Source organism: Salvelinus fontinalis, chromosome 42 (assembly GCF_029448725.1).
Source record: "Salvelinus fontinalis isolate EN_2023a chromosome 42, ASM2944872v1, whole genome shotgun sequence".
NCBI lineage: Eukaryota > Metazoa > Chordata > Actinopteri > Salmoniformes > Salmonidae > Salvelinus > Salvelinus fontinalis.
The window spans coordinates 24,542,539-24,568,276 of NC_074706.1; the positions used below are offsets into that span (position 1 = coordinate 24,542,539).

A 25,738-nucleotide genomic window follows, 5' to 3' on the forward strand; every position below is an offset into this window, starting at 1 on the left:
GGGGAGTTTCCTGGCCATGGACCCAAAATATTGATGTTTTGTTCCCCGGGCCACTTAGTTATCACTTTTGCTTTATGGCAAGGTGCTCCATCAAGTTAGATTTGTTTTGGTTTGTTGCATTGAAAAGGGGCTGATTTATAATGTTGATTCGATCACAGAAAAAACATTGATTTATATAGTGCAAACTAATGGGGCGAACTCAGTGAAGTTAAATCTCTTGGTCTCTGCAGAGGCCTGGCATTTCTTCTGAGCAGCAGTCCTTCGATGAGTTTTAACGGCTGTTGGCAACCAATCAATGTTGCATTTCTGCCACCTACTAGACTGAAGTACAACTCCCTTATACAGTGCTTGAATAAATAAATAATAACCCTACCTTCTAACACTACACTCACAAAAAACACCACCTTACTACACTATTTAAAACTATTTAGTCCTACCTCAGGCCAACAACCTGAAAGGATGGGACACCACCACTCAACACACCCTGTAACTCTTCTGATGTCAAGTCTCGCACACCCAAATACCTCTCTGCAGCTGCCACCACAACCTCAATTTTCTGTGACTTACGTTCCATCCGTGCAGTACAGTTGAAAACCATAATCTGTGCTATAAAGGCTAAAAATCTAATCTTACTGAAACATCACTTGTTGGCCTATCCCTCTGTATTGTTACATATCTACTACTCACAGCACTCCTCTCAGGATCCCTCCCCCTTGACCCATCTGCCTCTACTTTCTTCACTGCCTCAGCATATGACAACTTCTGCACTACTCTAACCCTGGAAACCTCAACCTGCCTCTCTCACACGGGACATTTCTGATCCTATGTCACATGGGCACCCCTACAATTAACACATACCACTACTTTCCCCAATGCTACACATTCCTTTGTCTCATTCCCTTCTGCACACTTCTCACACCTAGGAACCTCCCTCCAACACACTGCTGCCACATGCCCAGAGCAGCATTCCTGGAGGAGATGCGCAGCTTAGAGGGAACATTGGTTGTGGGTCCCCTGTAGGTCAGCCCCCCCCCCCAGATAGCATATGAACAGGTCATAAACCATAGTAAATGAGTAGAATTGCAGGAAATTAGCTTGAAATGAGCTAAATGTGTAAAATACCATGAGATTAGCTATAAAACTGCACATTTACCTTGGAGGTACAGAGGAGTTCGATATTATTGAAACCCTTGATAAAGATGAGAAAAACGACTGTGTAAAATATATTATTCAAATACTGAGCGATATGGTATGACTTTTTTGGAGGGGGAATTTATATTATTTTCACCACCACTGGTGGTCTAGTCATCTGACCAAAGCACCGCTTCCAATCCAATGTACAATGCTTTTTAGCAAACTCCAGGTGTTTACATTTTTTGGATGACATTAAAATGGTGGGTTTTGCGTTGAAATGAGGATGCACGAGCAGAAAATAACCCCATACCTACTGTAATATAGGGTGGTGGATCTTCAATGTTATGGCTCTATTTTGCTTCCACTGGTCTTGGTTCCCTTGTTATGGTCAATGGCATAATGAACTTTACTCAGTATCAAGATATTTATGGTTGCCTCTGCCAGGAGACTAAAACTTGACCGCAAATGGATCTTCCAGCAAGACAATAACCTCAAGCACACATCAAAATCCACAAAGAAATGGTTAATTGCAATGGCCATCTCATTCTCCAGACTTAAAACCTATTAAAAACATAGTTTGAATTGAAGAAGGCAGTCCATAAGCGCAGACAAAGGATATCAAGATTCTGGAAGGATTCTGTATGGAGGAATGGTCTACAACCTTGTTCACATTGGCAGTTTGAAGTGACGCAATTATATATATTTTTTGCATATCTAATTTGAATGAGTTCGTTTTCCTGCAGTCTGAACAGCCAAAACGCACATGGAATCAGATATCTCAAGCCATACAAATCTGATTCCTGTCCATGCGACTTGTCTGAACAGTCAAATCTGATTTATTTTCTCTCAAGTGCTTTTTAGACTTATTTAGCATATCTTGTTGCCTGCTAGCTACTCTGTTGACAGATTTGACAATAACATGTGGTAGCTAACTAGCTTGTTCATTGTTTACAAACAAATTAGTGAATATGCTAGAAAGCAAAACAGATTCCTAGCTAGCTAGTTGACTGCAGTGACTAGCCAAAAAGGACTCGTTTTGAAAGTTGGATCATTAAGTGTTCTTACACTATGATTTTGAACATTCAAAGCAACTGGGAAACGTCCATAGCAGGCATTGTTGTCACCTTAGCTTGCTAGACAACTTCTGAGTGACACAACTGCGCACACACCCGTCGTTACTATGACTGCTGTCTGAATTTGGTCGTTTGTAACTTGCTGTTTGGACAGTCAGTATTCCAAAACAGATTTGAAAACTAAACTGATTTGAGCATTAAGGCCTGCAGTGTGAACAGGGCTTTAGATCCTTCCCAATGTGTTCTCCAACTCATAAAACATTAGAAAAGGGCCCCCTAGAAAAGGGCCCCCCTCACAAGGTGAGGTATTGAAAGGTATTGAAAACAGGAGTGTCAATCATTTGGACCCCTACCCTTTTTGAGAATTGTATTTATTACTTGTTAAACAAAATCTATTTCTCTGAGCAATTGTATTATTATAAAACATAACCACCCATTTTTCCCCCCAATAACTCTCTCAGGTGAAGGACATCTCACTGGAGGCCACAGAAGCTTTGTGAAGCCTGCAGGACACAAAACATGGAGAGATGACCAACCCATAGCTATAGATGAGGGGAGTGGAACCTCAAACCAGCATGTTATCGTGATAGAGGTTAGTGTCATAGTGTAATATAAAAAATTACAGTACATCAAATGTGGCCCGTTTTATTTCAGAAAGGTTCCTCTCAGCTATTCATTTGCTTACATGTACATCCTGATTTATCTGCCATAGGGGAGCTTGTGAGACTTCCCTATGACATTGTTATCCAATTCAACTCATGTACCTGTAATAACCTCCTCTCTTCTTGTGTCAGTCTGCAGATGCAGAGGCTGCAGGTCCTGGAGGATCGTCTTTGGTCAAGCAGGAAAGGACTGAAGGAGAGCACCGACGACACAGCAGAGACATCCAGATTGGAGTGGCACCCCCTCTAGCCACAGAGGACCTCCCCACCGCGCCCCAGCCCAGGGCCCTATGCAGCTACACGGAGGTCAGTGGAGCACTGAATGCCGTCCTCAAGTCAGAGAAAGGCACAGAGACTTTAATTGTAACACAAAGGTTCTTACGCACAGGACCTGACCACAGATCAGACCCAGAAAGACTGGGACCACTGGGCTGTCCTTCTGCTCCTGGCTCAGAGTATTTACTTTACGGTAACCCAAGCCTGAGGATGGTTCATTCCCATCGGGACTCAGGTGAGGCGTTAGAGACTGGCAATGATCTGTCATGTTCTTTCACTACAGAGATGGACCCTGGCAACATGCCCTTGGGTTTAGAGACACAGACTGATCTGTCTAGAGGGGACTGGAACCGGTACAGTAGTAGTGTGTACTCTGAAGGCTGCCTAGATAAGAAAGGGGATGTTATAGTCGATGAGAGGACTGTCAAAGTGAAGTGCGAGGCTCCTCTGACATGGAATGTAGACGAGACTCACTTAGGAGAAGGACACTCACAAGGCAGAGATTTCTTAGATTACAGGGAAAGCTTAGAGACAAATCCAAATGTTGCGACCCACTCCCCTTTACACACGTTCAGGAATCGCGACCCTGTGTCCACGTCGATGGGGCCTTCCGATTCACAGAGCCGGGACCTTTTCGATCAGGTTTTGAACTCAAAGGACCAAAGGGCCAAGGTTTTGGGAGGGAGAGCAAAATCAGGCGATAGTAAAGAGAAACGGTTCTGTAACGAAGGCTTCAATTGCCCCCAGAAGGTAGAGATCCACCAGAGGGTCCACATAGGGGTGAAACCCTTCAGCTGTACCCAGTGTCATATGCACTTTGCTGAGGCTGGCAACCTGAAGAGGCACCAGAGGGTCCACACAGGGGAGAAACCCTTCAGCTGTGTCCAGTGTCACATGCGCTTCACACAGGCTGGTGACCTAAAGAGGCACCAGAGGGTCCACACAGGGGAGAAACCCTTCAGCTGTACCCAGTGTCACATGCGCTTTGCCCAGGCTGGCAACCTAAAGATGCACCTGAAGGTCCACACGGGAGAAAGGCCATTTTCCTGTACGCACTGTGGGAAAAGGTTCTCAGAGAGGAGATGCCTCAGGATACACCAGCAGAAAAAACATTACACTCTATAACATAGAAAGTAACTATTCCACTCGATAGCTTCTGACACTTAGATCTCACCCTGCATTAAAGACAAAAATACATTTTCATTAATGTCAGCAGATGCATTTAGAGTAAGGAGAGTAACATATTTCAGTGTTGAATATTACTGTGTAAATATTACATCCAGACATTCTGTGATACAATGTATTTGGAAAGTATTCAGACCCCTTGACTTCCACATTTTGTTACTTTACAGCCTTATTCTAAAATGGATTCTATATATTTTTTCCTTATCAATCTACACATAATACCCCATAATGACAAAGCAAAAATAGTTTTTTTTGCAAATTTATAAAAAAATAACAAGCTGAAATATGACATTTACATAAGTATTCAGAGCCTTTACTCAGTACTTTGTCGAAGCACCTTTGGCAGCGATTACATCCTTGAGTCTTCCTGGATATGACGCTACAAGCTTGGCACACCTGTATTTGGGGAGATTCTTCCATTCTTCTTTACAGATCCTCCCAAGTGCTGTAAAGTTGGATGGGAGTGTCGCTGCACAGCTATTTTCAGGTTTCTCCAGGGATGTTCAATTGGGTTCAAGTCTGGGCTCTGACTGGGTTAGAGCCCAAGGACATTAAGAGACTTGTCCCGAAACCACTCTTGGCTGTGTGCTTAGGGTCGTTGACCTGTTGGAAGGTGAACCTTCGCCCCAGTCTGAGGACCTGAGCGCTCTGGAGCAGGTTTTTATCAAGAATCTCTCTGTACTTCGCTCCGTTCATCTTTCCCTCGATGCTGACTAGTCTCCCAGTCCCTGCCTGCCGCTGAAAACATCCCCACAGCATGATGCTTCCACCACCATGCTTTACCGTAGGGATTGTGCCACGTTTCCTCCAGGCATGACACTTGGCATTCAGGCCAAAGAGTTCAATCTTGGTTTCATCAGACCAGAGAATCTTGTTTGTCATGGTCAGAGTCCTTTAGGTGCCTATTGGCAAACTCGAAGTGAGCTGTGTTGTGCCTTTTACTGAGGATTGGCTTCAGTCTGGCCACTCTACTATAAAAGCCTGATTGGTGCAGTACTGCAGAGATGGTTGTCCTTCTGGAAATTTCTCCCACCTCCACAGAGGAACTCTGGAGCTCTGTCACAGTGACCATCGCGTTCTTGGTCACCTCCCTGACCAAGGCCCTTCACCCTGATTGCTCAATTTGGCCGGGTGGCCAGCTTTAGGAAGAGTCTTGGTTGTTCCAAACTTCTTCCATTTAAGAATTATGGAGGCCACTGTGTTCTTGGGGACCTTCAACGCTGCAGACATTTTTTGGTCCCCTTCCCCAGATCTGTTCCTCGACACAATCCTGTCTCTGAGCTCTACGGACAGTTCCTTCGACCTCATGGCTTGTTTTTTGCTCTGACATGCACTGTCAACTGTGAGACCTTTGTATAGACAGGTGTGTGCCTTTCCAAATCATGTCCAATCATTTGAATTTACCACAGGTGGACTCAGGATGCACCCGAGCACAATTTCGAGTCTCATAGCAAACGGTCTGAATTTGCAAACATTCTAAAAACCTGTTTTCGCTTTGTCATTATGGGGTGTTGTGTGTAGATGAGGGATTTTTTTTTTTAAATCAATTTTAAAATAAGGCTGAAATGTAACAAAGTCGAGGGGTCTGAATACCTTCTGAATGCAAAGTATATAAGGCATATATACACTGAACAAAAATATAAATGCAACATGTAAAGTGTTGGTCCCATGTTTCATGAGCTGAAGCTACCAGAACTTTACCATATGCACAAAAAGGTAATTTCTCTCAAATGATGTGCACAAATGTGTTTTCATCCCTGTTAGTGAGTATTTCTCCTCTGCCAAGATAACCCATCCACCTGACAAGTATGACATATCAAGAAACCGATTAAACAGCATGATCATTACACAGGTGCACCTTGTACTGGGGACAATAAAAGGTCATTTTAAAATGTGCTGTTTTGTCACACAACACAATGCCACAGATTTATTTTTTGTTTTTATTTTACCCCACTTTTTCTCACCATTTTCAATCTCGTCTCATCGCTGCAACTCCCCAACGGACTCAGGAAGCAAAGGTTGAGTCATGCGTCCTCTGAAACATTACCCGCCTAACTGCGCTCCTTAACACCTGCCAGCTTAACCGGGAACCCAGCCGCACCAATGTGTCAGAGGAAACACTGTTCAACTGTCAGCCTGCAGGCACCCGTTTCACCACATGGAGTCGCTAAAGCGCGATGAGCCAAGTAAAGCCTCCCCGGCCAAACCCTCCCCTAACCCCGACGACGCTGGGCCAATTGTGCGCCGTCCTATGGGACTCCCGCCGATTGTGGCACAGCCCGGGAATGAACCCGAGTCTGTAATAACACCTTTAGCACTTCGATCCAGTGCCTTAGATCGCTGCGCCACTCGGGAAGCCCAGATGTCTCAAGTTTTGAGGGAGCATGCAATTGGCATGCTGACTGCAGGAATGTCCACCTGAGCTATTACCAATTGAATGCTCACTTCTCTACCATAAGCTGCCTCAGCGGTTTGCTGATGTCATGATTGTGAACAGAATGCCCCATGGTGGCGGTGGGCTGATGTTATGGGCAGGCATAAGCTACGGACAACGAACACAATTGCATTTATCGATGGCAATTTGAATGCACAGAGATACCATGACAAGATCCTGAGGCCAATTGTCTTGCCATTCATCTGCCGCCATCATTTCATATTTCAGCATGATAATGCACGGCCACGAGGATCTGTACACAATTTCTGGAAGCTGAAAATTTCCCAGTTTTTTTTCATTGGCCAGCATACTCACCAGACATGTCAACCATTGAGCAAGTTTGGGATGCTCTGGATCAACGTGTACGACAGCGTGTTCCAGTTCCCGCTAATATCCAGAAACTTTGCACAGCCATTGAAGAGCAGTGGGACAACATTCCACAGGCCACAGTCAACAGCCTGATCAACTCTATGCGAAGGAGATGTGTCATGCTGCATGGGGCAAATGGTGGTCACACCAGATACTGACTGGTTTTCTGATCCACACTCTGCTTTTTTAAAAGATCTCTTTGACCAACAGATGCATATCTGTATTCCCAGTCATGTGAAATCCATAGATTAGGGCCAAATTAATTTATTTCATTTGACTGATTTCCTTTTATGGACTGCTGCGTTCATATTTTTGTTCATTATATAAGCTTAAAATGTCTGTTATATATTGTGTTTGTACTGTGTAGACTATATGTTCACATGCCTATTTCATTACTTCCATTCAACTGCTTTATTTCTTTCCCAAGACACTTTTAATGAGAAAATTAATGCAGTTTATCAAGTTCATGCTGATTTTTTTGTTGTTGTTGTGTGTGATTTTCATATGGTGGATTTAAAACTTGTTTGTTTAATAAATACAAAATGGGACTTTTCATTCTGACTTTCATTGAATCTCTCTTTAGTATACATCACATTTGATATCACCCTATTCTATACACACAACAGTGCTTTATAACCAATATACACTTACTAAATCTACCTACACATACCCACACACTAACAAACACCTACTGTACACATCAACATAGGTTAGTCAGGTTTGTCTGACTTATCATAGCTGACTCATTTATCCACAACATCATATTTATGTCCACCACGATGGGCTAAACGGCAATGAAGTCATTCTGTAACTACAGTATAGGACTCAAACGTAGTGGGGATGGGTAAACACTCCATGTTGAAATTGTGTTTATTATCTGTGTGTACATACCTGAGGGAGTGTATGTCTGTGTAATCTGTATCACCTGTCTCTTCCAGGAGGAGGAGGATCCAGAGGTTCTGCTGGTGAAGGAGGAGGGGTGTGAGGAGAGACTGGGGAACCCTGAGGGGACCATGGTCATGGATGACAACCAGACTACACCTCCTGAACCCACAGAGGAACCAGCTGAGCAGCACAGGACCACACACAGTCTCCCTGAGGTGAGCCCACTGAACTACTGTCTGAATGGTGTAACGTCAGGGTCCGTATCCACAAAGCCACTCAGAGTATTAGTGCGGATCTAGGATCATTTTAGCCTTTTCGATCATACTGAATAAGATTATATAGACAGGTGGGGACTTGATCCTCGATCAGCAATTCTATTTTGAGACTCTTTATGGATACGGGCCCAGGTCTTGATTAATTGTGTCTTAAGTGTGGGACCATTTCTTACAATTATCAAACCATTAAAGAGTGTAATAGCATTACATTTACATGTTACATAGCAATCCCCCATTGCCCAATCAGAAGATGCTCCATAGCAGGGTGCTCATATCAGATTTCTTGATCCAACATCCTCTCACTCTGTATCTCTTACAGTCAGTAGACATGGAGGATGGGAAGCCTGATCTGCTGCTGGTCAAAGAGGAGACAATAGACGACGGACCAGAGAGCATTGATCTGCTGAGTGGACTAAAGATGGGGGAGCAAGGTAAGGGAGAAATACATATAGCCTACATACAGTAATAGATCTTCAATGGGAATAGTGATAAGCCTGGCTATTATTTTTGTTTCTTCATTCATAAAAGGAAATCAATACAAGTTATGTTTACCTTCAAAAGTTTAAAGTTGCATTTGTCGAATGCACAAGTACAGTGAAAGGCTTAACTTACAAGCTGGAGGACGTCCTCCGGACATTGTCATAATTACTGTGAAAGTCTATGGAAGGGGGTGAGAACCATGAGCCTTTTGTATTGAAGTCAATATACCTAGAGGAAGATGGAAACTAGCTGTCCTCCGGCTACACCATGGTGCTACCCCAGAGAGTGCTGTTAAGGCTACTGTAGACCTTTATTGCAGAAGTGTTTTTTTTAATCAGTTATTTGGTAGCATGAATATATTTAGTATAGTTTTATCTAAAAATTTTAACTTTTTAAATGTTTAACAATTTTTATTTTTATGTAATTCCCTGAGGAATTACATCATTTTCCCATAAAAGTCCCTTCCTCCTCTGAGGAGCCTCCCCTGATTCGCACCCCTTGAGATTTTCCACGTTTTGTTGTATTACAGCCTGAATTTAAGATGTATTAAATTTAGATTTTTTTGTCACGGGCCTACACACAATACCCCATAATGTCATAGTGGAATTGTTATTATTATTATTTTTTACAAATTCATTAAAAATGAAAAGCTGAAATATCTTGAGTCAATAAGTATTCAACCCCTTTGTTATGGCAAGCCTAAATAAGTTCAGGAGTAAACATTTGCTTAAAAGTCACATAAGTTGCATGGACTCACTCTGTGTGCAATAAGTGTGTAACATAAAATTTTTTATGACTACCTCATCTCTGTACCCCACACACAAAATTATCTAAGGGCCCTCAGTCGAGAAGTGAATTTCAAACACAGATTCAACCAGGGAGGTTTTCCAATGTCTCGCAAAGAAGAGCACCTATTGGTAAAAATAAAATAAAATTTGACATTGAATATCCCTTTGAGCATGGTGAAGTTATTAATTACACTTTGGATGATATATATATATTTATTGTCACGATCGTGTGGGGGAGAGACGGACCAAAACGCAGCATGTGGAAAATAAGCCATCTTCTTTTTATTTTGAAGAAGGAAAAAAAACGAAACAAAACACTTACAAACTAACAAAACAATAAACGACCGTGAAGCTATAAACGTAGTGCACACACACAGGCTACAAACGTTCACCATAGACAATTACCCACAACAAACTAAAGCCTATGGCTACGTTAAATATGGCTCCCAATCAGAGACAACAGAAACCAGCTGTCTCTAATTGGGAACCCATTCAGGCAACCATAGACTTTCCTAGACAACTACACACAACATAGACACAGCTAGACAACTATACTAAACATAAACCCAACTACTCTAAATAAACCCCCTAAACCTTACAACCACCCTAGAAACTACAAAACCCACAAATTACCCATGTCACACCCTGACCTAACTAAAATAATAAAGAAAACAAATAATACTAAGGCCAGGGCGTGACATAACCCCCCCTTAAGGTGCGAACTCCGGGCGCACCAGCACATAGTTTAGGGGAGGGTCTGGGTGGGCGTCCTTCCACGGTGGCGGCTCCGGCACTGGTCGTGGTCCCCACCCCACCACAGTCACTACCCGCCTCCGTAGCTTCCTCCAAATGGCCACCCTCCACATTAACCCCACTGGACTAAGGGGCAGCTCTGGACTAAGGGGCAGCTCTGGACTAAGGGGCAGCTCTGGACTAAGGGGCAGCTCTGGACTAAGGGGCAGCTCCAGGATAAGGGGCAGCTCCAGGATAAGGGGCAGCTCCAGGATAAGGGGCAGCTCCAGGATAAGGGGCAGCTCCAGGATAAGGGGCAGCTCCAGGATAAGGGGCAGCTCCAGGATAAGGGGCAGCTCCAGGATAAGGGGCAGCTCCAGGATAAGGGGCAGCACCAGGATAAGGGGCAGCTCCGGACTGAGGAACGGCAGCTCCGGACTGAGGAACCGGCTGCTCATGGCTGGCTGACGGATCTGGCTGCTCATGGCTGGCTGACGGATCTGGCTGCTCATGGCTGGCTGACGGATCTGGCTGCTCATGGCTGGCTGACGGATCTGGCTGCTCATGGCTGGCTGACGGATCTGGCTGCTCATGGCTGGCTGACGGATCTGGCTGCTCATGGCTGGCTGACGGATCTGGCTGCTCATGGCTGGCTGACGGATCTGGCTGCTCATGGCTGGCTGACGGATCTGGCTGCTCATGGCTGGCTGACGGCTCTGGCTGCACATGGCTGGCTGGCGGCTCTGGCAGATCCTGTCTGGTTGGCGGCTCTGGCAGATCCTGTCTGGTTGGCGGCTCTGGCAGATCCTGTCTGGTTGGCGGCTCTGGCAGATCCTGTCTGGTTGGCGGCTCTGGCAGATCCTGTCTGGTTGGCGGCTGGCAGATCCTGTCTGACGAACGGCTCCTGACTGACGAACGGCTCTGACGGCTCGGGACAGACGGGCGGCTCTAATGGCTCGGGGCAGACGGATGGCTCAGATGGCGCTGGGTAGACGGATGGCTCAGATGGCGCTGGGTAGACGGATGGCTCAGATGGCGCTGGGTAGACGGATGGCTCAGATGGCGCTTGGCAGACGGGCAGTTCAGGCATCGCTGTGCAGACGGCAGACTCTGGCCGGCTGAGGCGCACTGTAGGCCTGGTGCGTGGTGTCGGAACTGGTGGTACCGGGCTGGGGACACGCATCTCAGGGCTAGTGCGGGGAGCAGCAACAGGACGCACAGGACTCTGGGGACACACAGGAGGCTTGGTGCGTGGTTTAGGCACTGGTGGTAAAGGGCTGGAGAAACGCACCATAGGGCTAGTGCGTGGAGGAGGCACTGGTGGCACTGGGCTGGGGACTGTCACAGGAGAGTTAGTACGTGGGGCTAATACAGGAGGTGCAGGACTAGGGAGGCGTACAGGAGGCCTGGTTCGTGGGACTGTCATTCCCAGACGGTTAGCACGCACATCAGGACGAGAATGGAGAACTGACTCAGGTAACATCACATCCCGCACACGCTCTGTCGGGTGGATCTTGTGCCTCACGCACCAACACAGCAGCTCCCTCATTTCACTCTCTTCCAACCTCCCCATTAAATCCTTAACAGTCTCTGTATCATTCCCATTGCTCACCTCCAATATCAGCCCGACTGGCTCAGGTTCCCTCTTAGAGTCCTCACGGGTAGCACGGGAAGTTGACGCAGATCTCCCATCTGGACTCGCCACACTCCCCATGAGCCCCACCCCAAGAGATTTTTGGGTATTACTCACGGGTTTCCAGCCTTGCTTCCGTGCTGCCTCCTCATATCGCCTCCTCTCGGCTTTCGCTGCCTCCAGCTCTTCACGAGGGAGGCGATATTCTCCCGGTTGTGCCCAAGGTCCCTTACCATCCAGTATCTCCTCCCATGTCCAAGAATCCTGTGTAGGTGGGTCCTGTTGCCGCTTTACATGCCGCTTGATCCGATGTTGGTGAGTAATTCGGTCATGATCGTGTGGGGGAGAGACGGACCAAAACGCAGCATGTGGAAAATAAGCCATCTTTTTATTTTGAAGAAGGAAAAAAAACGAAACAAAACACTTACAAACTAACAAAACAATAAACGACCGTGAAGCTATAAACGTAGTGCACACACACAGGCTACAAACGTTCACCATAGACAATTACCCACAACAAACTAAAGCCTATGGCTACCTTAAATATGGCTCCCAATCAGAGACAACAGAAACCAGCTGTCTCTAATTGGGAACCCATTCAGGCAACCATAGACTTTCCTAGACAACTACACACAACATAGACACAGCTAGACAACTATACTAAACATAAACCCAACTACTCTAAATAAACCCCTTAAACCTTACAACCACCCTAGACACTACAAAACCCACATAAATTACCCATGTCACACCCTGACCTAACTAAAATAATAAATAAAACAAAGAATACTAAGGCCAGGGCGTGACATATATATATATATATATATATATATATATATATATATATATATACACACACCCAGTCACTACAAAGGTATAGATGTCTTTCCTAACTCAGTTGCCGAGAGGAAAGAAACCGCTCAGGGCTTTCACCATGAGGCCAATGGTGAATTTAAAACAGTTACAGAGTTTAATGGCTGTGATAGAAGAAATCTGAGGATGTGTCAACAACATTGCAGTTATTCCACAATACTAACCTAATTGACAGAGTAAAAAGCCTGTACAGAATAAAATATTCCAAAACATGCATCTTGTTTGAAATAAGGCACTAAAGTAATACTCCAAAAAAAATTGCCAAAGCAATTCACTTTTTCTCATGTATACAAAGTGTTATGTTTGGGGCAAATCCAATACAACACATTACTGAGTACCATTCTCCATATTTTCAAGCATAGTGATGGCTGCATCATGTTATGGGTATGCTTATAATCGTTAAGGACTGTATAGTTTTTCAGGAAAAAAATAAACGGAAGGGAGCTTAGCCCAGGCAAAACCCTAGACGAAAACCTGGTTTAGTCTGCTTTCCACCAGAAACTGGGAGATTAATTTTCCTTTCGGCAGGACAATAACCTAAAACACAAGGCCAAATCTACATTGGAGTTGCTTACCAATAAGACAGTGAATGTTCCTGAGTGGCCAAGTTACAGTTTTTACTTAAATCTACTTTAAAATCTATGGTAAGACCTGCAAGTGGTTGTCTAGCAATGATCAACAACCCATTTGACAGAGCTTGAAGAATTTTACAAATATGTTGCACAATTGTTACAGAATCCAGGTGTGGAAAAGTCTTATTAAGCGACTTACCCAGAAAGGACTCTGCCAATCGCTGCCAATGGTGCTTCTACAAAGTTTTGACTCAGGGGGGTGAATACTTATGTAAATTTGATATTTCATTTTCAATACATTTGCTAATACATTTTTTAAACATGTTTTCACATTATGCGGTATTGTGTGTGGATGGTTGAGATTTTAGATTTTTTTTTCATCCATTTTGAATTCAGGCTGTAAAAACAAAATGTGTAATAAGTCAAGGGTTATGAACACTTTCATGTAGATAGGGATTAGGAGAAAATCCTAAAACAAAAATCAACAAAACACACATAATAATGTATGAACTTGACCAGGTAATTGACAAAAAAAATACTCCACATGTAGAGTTCTCTGCCATGTTTGTAAAGTCTATTTTGTAACCTCTCCCTGCAGGTAGTTGGCTGGAGGCTAACAGGGGGGACTGGGCAGCCATCTTGAATTCCCAGACCCAGACGGGTGCAGTCAATGACCCAGGGGACAACATCACTGAGCATGGCAGAACCGGAGATGACATAGTGGAGGTCAGTGGATGGGACAGCGTCATCAACTCTGGACTTGGGAACAACACTGTTAATCAGAAACAGACATTCAAACACAAATCAACAGCTGAACTTAGTCTCTATGACAACAGACTGTCTGAGACCAGGGAGAGGCGTAGATTTGGTCTGCAAGGACGGGGACGTGTCCGTATGCAGCGGGAGAGAACAGACACAGACTCGGCTAGCGACGCTCCGTCCTGCTCCTATAGTTGTGATTCAGAGAGACTGATGGTGCCTCAGGTTAATCCCCTAACAGGTGCTGCCTTCAGCCTGCCTTCTATAGGATCTATCAACTGGAACATGGACCCTGCGACAACACAGACCCTCCCTGGCCTTCGTCCTCCTCACACTCTCCTTATGTTAAACCAGACCTCAGACAATGCCAGTGCCTCAACACTAAATGGCTACACAAGCCCATTGACAAATGACATTAGTGGTGACACTATCATCATATCCGGTGGCAAAGAGAAGCACTTCTCATGTTCGTTCTGTGGGAAAGCCTTCAATTTCCGCAAACAGCTGGAGATCCACCAGAGGACGCACACGGGGGAGAAACCTTTCGGCTGTCACCTGTGCCGAGCTAGTTTCTCCCACTCGTTCACCCTTAAGAGGCATCAGAGGGTCCACACAGGGGAGAAACCCTACACCTGCCCTCACTGTGAGAAGAGGTTCTCCCACCAGCACCATCTGAAGAGGCATTTGAAGGTCCATACGGGAGAGAGGCCGTTCGCCTGCACTCATTGTGGGAAGAGGTTCTCAGACAGGAGCTACCTCAGGATACACCAGCAGAAAAACCATTCCCATCTATAACATAGAAAGTAACTATTCCACTCGATAGCTACTGACGTTTAGATCAGACCATGCATTAAATACAAAGATACATTTTTTGTTGTCAGCAGAAAAGATCCACAAATGCATTTGGAATAACAAGAGTAATAGATTTCAGATTTTCATCTAGACTTGTACAGTGCCTTCAGAAAGAATTCACACCCCTTGACTTTTTCCACATTTTGTTATGTTATAAAGTGGGATTAAAGTGGATTTAATTGTACTTTTTATGTTAACAATCTACACAAAATACTCTTTAATGTCAAAGTGTAAGAAGAATTCTAACATTTGTAAAACATTTATGAAAAATAAAACACTAATATACTGTATCCTGATTAGTATTCATACAGTGCATTCGGAAAGTATTCAGACCCCTTGACTTTTGCCACATTTTGTTACGTTATAGCCTTATTCTAAAATGGATTCAATTATTTTTTTCCCTCATCAATCTACACACAATACCCCATAATGACAATGCAAAAACAGGTTTTTAGAAATTTTAGCACATTTATTAAAAATCTTTTAAACTGAAATATCACATTTGCATAAGTATTCAGACCCTTTACTCAGTACTTTGCTGAAGCACCTTTTGGCAGCGATTACAGCCTTGAGTCTTCTTGGGTATGACACTACAAGCTTGGCACACCTGTGTTTGGAGAGTTTGTCCCATTCTTCTCTGCAGATCCTCTCAAGCTCTGTCAGGTTTGATCGGGAGCGTCATTGCACAGCTATTTTCAGGTCTCTCCAGAGATGTTCGATCGAGTTCAAGCCCGGGCTCTAGCTTGGCCACTCAAGGACATTCAGAGACTTGTCCCGAAGGCACTCCTGCGTTGTCTTGGCTGTGTGCTTAGGGTTATTGTCCTGTTGGAAGGTGAACCTTTGCCTCAGTCGGAGGGACTGAGTGCTCTGGAGCAGGTTTTCAACAATGGTCTCTCTGTACTTCACTCCGTACATCTTTCCCTCAATCCTGACTCCCAGTCCCTGCCGCTGAAAAACATCCCCACAGAATGATGCTGCCACCACCATGCTTCATGGTGCCAGGTTTCCTCCCGACGTGACACTTGGCATTCAAACCAAATAGTTCAATCTTGGTTTCATCTGACCAGAGAATCTTATTTCTCATAGTCTGAGAGTCCTTTAGGTGCCTTTTGGAAAACTCAATGCGGGCTGTCATTAGGGCTGTGGCGGTCATGCAATTTCATCAGCCGGGAATTGTCAAGCAAATAACTGTCTGTCTCACGGTTATTGACCGTTAATTAACATAAACACATTTAGCATCTCCTGGCTTCCACACTCAGCCTACAAACCACTGATGCAGACCTTTTGGACCATCTACATTTTAAAAAGTCTAATAAATCCATGTAATAAAGCCAACACCTTCACAATAAATCTATTTATTTTAGACAGGTCTAAAGAAGCATGATATAAAGGAAATGTAGTCTTTCAGAATTACAGAATAGCATACTCTGAGTTGTCCTCATGTTAGGTCCTGATTTGGCTATGCCAATTGGCAGTGGGCTACGGTATTGCATTTCGCAGAAAATATTTACTTAGAATTACATGGCATTATTTTATAGTAACAAGAATACAATTGAACAAAGCTGAGTAAAATAGAAAGGATGTTTTCTCCAAACGATTTGAGGGAGTGCGCACATGCAGCTATTCTGTGTTGAGCTGTTAACAAATAAATAAGTACTCCTATATGCTTAATTTATATTTATTAATGTAGCTTTAGTTGTTCTACAAATGTTGGGCTATATGTTTTGATTTTTAATACATTGTAAGGCTGCATGATGCGACTCTAATGATGATGTGAAAAAAGTAACTTGAAAGGCATTAGCTCTGCTTTGTTTTTCTGCGCAGGCTGTACACACATTCACAATTTGACACGCACTTGAAAATGCCTAGAATTTTACGGTGGCATCTCCTTTGTGTGGCCGTAATGCACCCTAAAAAAATCCATGTATTTTGCGGCCTTTGGCGGTTATGCCCTTCTCCCTGAGTGCTGCGTGCTCCGAATCACCTCACTCTGGTGGCTCACCATCATGTGATCAGGTCTTTCTCACGTTTACAAGTGAAGACAGACACATCCGGGACGCAGCTGCGAGGTGCATATTGAAGATATTGGAAGAACTGTACACATTTTACTTTTCGTCAGACAGAAAGATGAGTAGGCCTAACAAACAGCAAAAGCACTAGCCTATGTCAATCTACTATCCCCCATAAGTACAAAAGTCGACCTATTCTATTCTGTGCGAGAAATAAATATTCCTAACAGCCTGGGACAGTTGTGGGATGCAATAGATCACAACATAATACAACCACTATCATCAACAAAAATGTTTTACACAATGGGGCTGACGCAACTGATCAGAACGTTTAGCTTAAAATGTTGATAAACCTATTAGGCAATTTCCTCACATTATAAGCGCAGCAATGCGCACATGGTAGTAGGCTATAAGCGCGAATGCTCCATTAGCGGAAAACACCATCATCAAAAGTGACAGAAAATGCAATTATGCATGTAACGCTGTTTTATAAAGGTGCATTTTTATGGTGAAAATGATCTAACCCAAACTTGAAACTCACGCACTGCTTATGTATGCCAGTTAGGCTCTACACCCATTGTAAAGCGAATTAATGTTCTTAATTTTTTTAATAAGTAATTTGGCCACTTTAGTTGTGATAAGCCTAACGCCTCCCGATCGGCGCAGTGGTCTAAGGCTAGAAGTTCTGGTTCGAGTCCAGGCTCTGTTGCAGCTGGCCGTAACCGGGAGACCCATGGGGCGGAGCACAATTGGCCCAGCGTCGTCCGGGTTAGGAGAGGGTTTGGCCAGCAGGGATGTCCTTGGCCCATCGCGCTCTAGCAACTTCTGTGGCGGGCTGGGCGCATGCACGCTGACACGGTCGCCAGGTGTATAGTGTTTCCTCCGACACATTGGTGTGGCTGGCTTCCGGGTTAAGTGGGCGTTGTGTCAAGAAGCAGTGCGGCTTGGTTGGGTTGTGTTTCGGAAGACGCACGGCTCTTGACCTTCGCCTCCGTACTGGAGTTGCAGCGATGTGACAAGACTGTAACTACCAACTGGATAACACAAAATTGGTGAGAAGAAGGGGTAAAAATAACATATAGGCCTATAGGCTAGGCTACAGGAGGTGTGTGACTATGATTTGAAAAAGGGCATTGTTTCTTATGCTGGGCATCATTCACAAGTGATAATATATAATTCACAAGTCTGATGGGTGACAATATTAACCTATTCTTGGTTTAATATTGTCTTTACATATACTAAATAATATGTGTGAAATTTGTTTTGATTTAGAATGGACATTTATCATGCACCTGTATCGAAACAGGGGCAGCAGGGAAAAATACATATCATCTATGCACTTAAATAGCGAATGGAGGACGCTTTTCCCGTGGTTAATTTTCATGCCAGCCAGGTAGGCTATACACCTGTTGTAAATCTAAGCAATGTGCTTAATATTAGGAAAGTTGAGAAATAAATATAATAGCCCTAGCCGGTAGAAAGCTGAGGGGACCCTCTTCTTTTTTGTAGAGGCCATCACTCTATTTTCTTGCGCAATTACATAGCCTATAAAAATGTTGCTCAACATGAGCTCATGGGCTCTCATGAAGTGTTTGATTGCGCCCCCTCGGGCTCGTGCGGTGGAGATCTTCGTGGGCTATACTCCGCGTTGTCTCAGGGTAGTAAGTTGATGGTCTGTTGATATCCCTCTAGTGGTGTGGGGGCTGTGCATTGGCAAAGTGTGTGGGGTTATATCCTGCATGGTTGGCCCTATCCAGGGGTATCGCCAGACGGGGCCACAGTGTCCCCCGACCCACCCCTGTCTCAGTCTCCAGTATCTATGCTGCAATAGTCTATGTGCCAGGGGGCTAGGGTCAGTCTGTCTTACCTGGTGTCCTGTGTGAATTTAAGTATGCTCCCTCTAATTCTCTCTCTCTCCCTCTTTCCCTCTCCTCTTGAAGGACCTGAGCCCTAGGATCATGCCTCAGGAATACTTGGCCTGATGACTCCTGGCTGTCCCCAGTCCACCTGGTCGTGCTGCTGCTCCAGTTTCAACTGTTCTGCCTGTGGCTAGGGAACCCTGACCTGTTCACCGGACGTGCTACCCTGTCTCGGCCTGCTGTTTTGCTGTCTCTCTCTCTTTCTTTTTACCGCACCTGCGGTCTCGACCTCTGAATGCTCCGCTATGAAAAGGCAACTGACATCTACTCCTGAGGTACTGACCTGTTGCACCCTCTACAACCACTGTGATTATTATTTGACTCTGCTGGTCATCTATGAACGTTTGAACATCTTGAAGAACAATCTGGCCTTAAATGGCCATGTACTCTTATAATCTCCACCCGACACAGCCAGAAGAGGACTGGCCACCCCTCAGAGCCTAGTTCCTCTCTACGTTTCTTTTTAGTTTCCTTGCCTTTCTATGGAGTTTTTCCTAGCCACCATGCTTTAACATCTCCATTGCTTGCTGTTTGGGGTTTTAGGCTGGGTTTCTGTATAGCACTTTGTGACATCTGCTGATGTAAAAAGGGCTTTATAAATACATTTGATTGATTGATTACATTTGCATTGATGTCAGAGGGATTAGAGGGACAATAGAGTGCTGAGTACCAGGCAGTTAGCAAGTTTGGTAGGCTACTGATGACCATCAGCAGCATCAGAGCTTGGAGAAGCCTGTTTACCCTGACTAAACAGTCACGTGGAATTTGCCTGCCTTCATGACTCGTGATTGGTGTGGCGGTAATACGGTCACCTCAACATCCCAAGCTTTCATGTGCCTTTTACTGAGGAGTGGCTTCCGTCTGACCACTTTACCATAAAAACATGATTGGTGGAGTGCTGCAGAAATGGTTGTCCTCCTGGAAGGTTCTCCCATCTCCACAGAGGAACTCTGGAGCTCTGTCAGAGTGACCATAGGGTTCTTGGTCACCACCCTGACCAAGGCCCGTCTCCCCCGATTGCTCAGTTTGGCCGGGCGGCCAGCTCGTGAAAGAGTCTTGGTGGTTCCAAACTTCTTCCATTTAAGAATTATGGAGGCCACTGTGTTCTTGGGGTATCTTCATTTCTGCAAAAAAAAATTGGTACCCTTCCCCAGATCTGTGCCTCGATACAACCCTGTCTCTGAGCTGTACGGACAATTCCTTCGACTTCATGGTTTGGTTTTTGCTCTGACATGCATTGTCAAATGTGGGACCTTTATATAGACGTGTGTGCCTTTCCAAATCATGTCCAATCAATTGAATTTACCACAGGTGGACTCCAATCAAGTTGTAGAAACATCTCAAGGGTGATCAATGGAAACAGGATGCATCGGGCTCAATTTTGAGTCTCCTAGCAAAGAGTCTGAATACTTATGTAAATAAGGTATCTGTTTTTATTTTGAATAAGTTGGCAAACATTTCTAAAAACCTGTTCACTTTGTCATTATGGGGTATTGTTTGAAGATTGAGGTAAAAATTGTATTTAATCAGTTTTAGAATAAGGCTGTAACTTAACAAAATCTGGAAAAAGGGAAGGGGTCTGAATACTTTCCCAATGCAATGTACACACACCATTATTTATTTATATTTGTATATATTTATATTTTTATATAAAGGGCCTTCCTCTAACACCGCCTGGTGTAGAGGTCCTGGATGACAGGCAGCTTAGCCCCAGTGATGTACTGGGCCGTACACACTACCCTCTGTAGTGCCTTGCAGTCGGAGGCCTAGCAGTTGCCATACCAGGCAGTAATGAAACCACTCAGGATGCTCTCGATGTTGCAGCTGTAGAACCTTTTGAGGATCTGAGGACCCATGCAAAATCTTTTTAGTTTCTTGAGGGGGAATAGGCTTTGTCATGCCCTCTTCACGACTGTCTTGGTGTGTTTGGACCATTCTAGTTTGTTGGGGATGTGGACACCAAGGAACTTGAAGCTGTCAACCTGCTCCACTGCAGCCCTGTCGATTAGAATGGGGGCGTGCTCAGTCCTCCTTTTCCTATAGTCCACAATCATCTCCTTTGTCTTGATTATGCTGGGGGATAGGTTGTTATTCTGGCACCACCTGGCCAGGTCTTTGACCTCCCTATAGGCTGTCTCTTTGTTGTCGGTGATCAGGTTACCACTGTTGTGTCATCTGCAAACTTAATGATGGTGTTGGAGTTGTGCCTGGCCACGCAGTCGTGGGTGAACAGGGAGTACAGGTTTGGACTGAGCACACACCCCTGAGGGGCTCCAGTGTTGAGGATCGGCTACGGAGAGCTACAGAGAGCGTGATCACACAGTAGTCCGGAACAGCTGATGCTCTCATGCATGCCTCAGTGTTGCTTGCCTCGAAGCGAGCATCGAAGTCATTAATCTCGTCTGGTAGGCTCGTGTCAGTGGGCAGCTCGCGGCTGTGCGTCCCTTTGTAGTCTGTAATAGTTTGCAAGCCCTACCACATAAGACGAGCGTTGGAGCCAGTGTAGTAGGATTCAATCTTAGCCCTGTATTGGCGCTTTGCCTGTTTTGATGGTTTGTCGGAGGGCATAGCAGGATTTCTTATAAGCGTTTGGGTTAGTGTCCCGCATCTTGAAAGCGGCAGCTCTACCCTTTAGCTCAGTGCGAATGTTGCCTGTAATCCATGGCTTCTGGTTGGGGTATGTACGTACAGACACTGTGGGGATGACGTCCTTCGATGCACTTATTGATAAAGCCAGTGACTGATGTGGTGTACTCCTCACTGCCATTGTATTTTTTACCCTCTGGTTGTGCTTTTAACATGTTGATAAAAATGAGGTAAAACTGATTTAAGTTTCCCTGCATTAAATTCCCCGGCCACTAGGAGCGCCACCTCTGGGTGAGCGGTTTCCTGTTTGCTTATTTCCTTATACAGCTGACTGAGTGCAGTCTTAGTGCCAGCGTCTGTCTGTGGGGTAAATAATCAGCCCCAAAAAGTATGGATGAAACTACTTCAGGCGAGCAAAATCTAGACTTCCTTAGATTTCGTGCACCAGCTGTTGTTTACAAATATGCACAGACCCCCGCCCTAACCGGAGTGTGCTGTTCTATCTTGCCGGTGCAGCGTATATCCCGCTAGCTGAATATCCATGTCATCATTCACCTACGATTCCGTGAAACATAAGATGTTACAGTTTCTGATGTCCCGTTGGTAGGATTTTCGTGATCGTACCTCGTCTAATTCATTGTCCAGTGATTACACGTTGGCAAGTAACGGCAGCTTTCTCACTCACCGTCTGCAGATCCTTACGAGGCACCCCACTCTGTGTCCTCTGTACTTGCGTCTCTTTCTCTTGCTAATGACGGGGATGTTGGCCTTGTCAGGTGTTCGAAGTACATCCTGTGTATCCTGCTTGTTGAAGAAAAAATCTTAGTCTAATCCGAGGTGAGTGATCGCTGTCCTGATATCCAGAAGCTCTTTTTTGCCGTAAGATAGGGTGGCAGAAACATTATGTACAAAATAAGTTACAAATAACGCGAAAAAACTACTGCTGCCATTTCTTCCGGCGCCATTTTACAATGTTTGGAAGCACTTGGTTGGAGTCATTGGAGCTAAAGGTGGCACAACCAGTTATTGAGCGTAAGGGGGCAATAACTTTTTCACACAGGGGCATTGGGTGTTGCAGAACTTTGTTTATGAAATAAGTATGTAATTGTTGTTATTTGTTCACTCAGGTTCTCTTTATCTAATATTAGGTTTTGGTTGAAGATCTAACATTCAGTATAAAAAATATGCAAAATTAGAAAGGGGCAAATACTTTTTCACAGCACTGTACAGAAATGACTTTATGTCTCCTGCACAATTTGTGTTTACACTGCAGTCAATGAGGACCTGCTGATATCCGGTGTTACTGGTGGGAGAGACTGGACCTCTGAGGCGGCTGGTCAGAAACTCTGGCCCCGGATTAGGAATAGTCTCTTTTCCTTCCCAAGTCGGAACCGGAACCGAACAGGGAGGGAAAGAAACTCCACCACCACCACTACACAGCACACAACCACTGAGCCAGTGGACAGGTGGACTGAACAACCTCAGTCCTGGTGGTCATCAGAGAGACCAAGGCTGAATCCCAAATCACCTCCTTCCCCAGGGCCCAGGGAATTTGTTAATTAGAATGTCATGCTCGTTTTGTTTAAAAGTGGAAAATGAATTGCATCATTCAAGTCACGGGTGTGTCCTGAAGTTGATGGGTTTATTGATCCCCTCGCCTATCTTTGAAAGTCACCCTCGGAGTTTCATCAGCAACACGTGACAACGGAGGGCCGTCCGGGCGAGTTGGAAGGGGCGGTTTGGGATTCACCTAGAGGATCCAGTCTGGGATCCAGTCTGCAGCACAGATCCTTCTCTTCAGTCTCAGTGAAGGGATGGAGCAGGGCCTGGGGCTGATGGAGATAGACCCTCCTGTTCCTATGATACAAACACCACAGAATCCATGATGAACAGAGCAGGTTACCCTGCGCTTCAGCCTTTAGACAGAGTGGTGGGAGACCCCTCTGGTGGGAGTCTGTCAGCAAGTCTGTACTCTCCTTCAGGATCTCATCTAATGCCTAGTGACTGGGTTCATATAAGGGCTTAGACCTGGGTCTAGCCTTCCTCAGTTACCTCAGGGTTACCCCACAAATACAGACAGGGTCAGGGTGGGCTTTCACCACGAGAGGTACCTAGCCTATAACACAGCACACAATCCCACCAACACCCAAAACAATGTCTAGAGGAGGGAGCTCAAAGACAAACCACCTGAGGGTGATGGCTCTTGCTCCTACCCCCTCTGGTGTCATTGGGTCACAATGTGGGAGGCCGAGCGTTAGGATGGACGGAGACAAGCCGTACGCCTGCCCCACTTGTGGCAAGCGCTTTTCTAAGGTGAACTATGTGAAGAGGCACCAGACTGTTCACACCATGGAGAGGTCCTTCAAGTGTAAGCTATGTTACAAGAGCTTCTCCTTCCTGAGTGACCTTCAGACACAGGAATGTCCACAAAAGGGGAAAATTGTATTACTGTGGCTTGCATTTCGCTGCACCTGCGATAACATTCTTTGAAGTGTCCTGGGGGAAGTGTTTTTTTTTTCATTATTACTACGTCCCTCAGTTGAGCATCTGGATATGATCACATTCTCACATGATACAGACTTGTTGTTTGGTGTGCTGGCATGGCCAAAACACTGTCATGTTATTGAATTGTAACACTATATTTCCCCTCTGAATGTAGTTGTGCCTACGGCCTATTCATAAAATACACCTTTTTTATAACACCTTTAGAACAAGTCAGGTCTGCTGAGAAGACATGTATCCGGTGTAAAGCATAGCAGGAGAATTTGCGACAAACCTTTACTTGGAGATACTTCCTTAATTCCCAACTTGGAAGATAACCCATGTCTTCTAAACTTCCATAGCTAGTTGCAGGTGGTTCATTGGAATTTAGGAAACAGTTTTTAAATTAAATCAATTTGAAAACCCTGAGCAGTCGACAGATGGTGAACTCTCAGAAATTAAACCTGACAAAAGTGAAGATGCCAACCAATAATATCCTTTCTCTAAAGTAAAGCAGAGGCCAGTGATTAATAAAAGCAGTGGTAAAAAACAAAATGGCAAGAGTTGTGGAATAGGGACGGAAAGGGAAGAGACCTGTATAGGATCCAGGAAAACGTGAGGGCGGGGAGTTCCTCGGTTCGAGAGGGAAACGTAATCACAAGGCTGAGACTGGGACTCATGAGACTCAACAGCACTTTGAAATTAGTAGGGAAACATCCAACTGGGAAGTGTGATCACTGCCAGGAGGAGATTGAGACAGTGGGACAAATTATATTTCACTGCCATCTGTATTGGAGGGAAAGGGACTATTTGTTATTAGGAATATTGGTATTGAAGAGCCAAGTTTAATTGAATTGTTAGGAAACCCTTAAGGTGATATTGTATTTGAATGATGTATTCTATTTCCTTAGGGAGAAGGCCGGGTTTAATTGGGTAAAGTTAAACTTGAGACATTCCCTGTCTCTGTTCCACACTCCAGTCCAGTTGGTGGCGGTAAGGCATCACTAACAGTTGGTTGCCAACCGCCATTTAAGACCAGTGAAGAATAAGTGTAAACGGAAGTGACCATGACCAACTTCCATGTTAGCGTTTATATTGTTGTTATTTAGACGTTTATTAACACATTGGAACTCAAAATATGACTCTTAACTGCACATTATAACATAATTATCCCAGGTAGTCTTTAAGTCGCGTTGGAGACGGGACTTGGTTGATATTTTATCAAGGTAACATTAGCTAGCTGCTAATGTTAGCTAACAATGGCTAACTGTATGGTTTTTCACACTCAAATAGCCTCCATCATGGAGGTGCTAGCGAATGCCGCCGTGGTAGAGGTCTGTAAACTTGTAGACGACGACTATGCAGTGTTTCGTTTGGAAATAACTCAAAGCCAGAAAGAAAACAGGGCATTACGGAGGAAACTACAGCTACTGGAACTGAAGGTGGCACGGGAGCGTGCAGAGAGGACAACGCCAGACCGCGTCCTCTCCAGTTTCCCCAGTAGTTTCAAGTCCCTCGACCGATACAGAGGAATGACAAGAGGTACATTTTGCAGAAGGCCTGTCGCACTGTTCACATCTACACATGTGACTTTAGATGTGTTAACCAGAATTGGGTCTTAGTCAGTTTTTGGATAGAATGCCATTACTTAACTAACTTGCAGAATCAGTAACTAATCAGATACTTGATTTACTATGATTTACTCATTGCAAACAGTAAGATGCCTGGAACATAATCAATCGATCTACATTAAGAAATTAT

At 44.7% G+C, this 25,738-nt stretch overlaps 2 protein-coding genes across 3 annotated transcripts in view; both read left to right on the plus strand.

Annotated features, from left to right (window-relative positions):
- The window catches only part of LOC129841246 (specificity protein transcription factor 3-like), a 32,108-nt gene extending 16,836 nt beyond the window's left edge, over nt 1–15,272 (plus strand). For both annotated transcript variants that reach the window (XM_055909430.1, XM_055909429.1), the window contains 5 exons: nt 2,669–2,799; nt 3,002–3,175; nt 8,072–8,233; nt 8,613–8,724; nt 13,970–15,272. In XM_055909430.1, coding sequence (XP_055765405.1) covers nt 2,669–2,799; nt 3,002–3,175; nt 8,072–8,233; nt 8,613–8,724; nt 13,970–14,925 — 1,535 coding nt within the window. In that variant the 3' untranslated portion in view covers nt 14,926–15,272. The remainder of the gene's footprint in view (nt 1–2,668; nt 2,800–3,001; nt 3,176–8,071; nt 8,234–8,612; nt 8,725–13,969) is intronic.
- A 3,673-nt stretch (nt 15,273–18,945) lies between these two features.
- Nucleotides 18,946–25,738, plus strand: part of LOC129841242 (sal-like protein 1) — a 28,981-nt gene continuing 22,188 nt past the window's right edge. Inside the window, exon 1 of the mRNA XM_055909416.1 lies at nt 18,946–25,519. Coding sequence (XP_055765391.1) covers nt 25,237–25,519 — 283 coding nt within the window. The 5' untranslated portion in view covers nt 18,946–25,236. The remainder of the gene's footprint in view (nt 25,520–25,738) is intronic.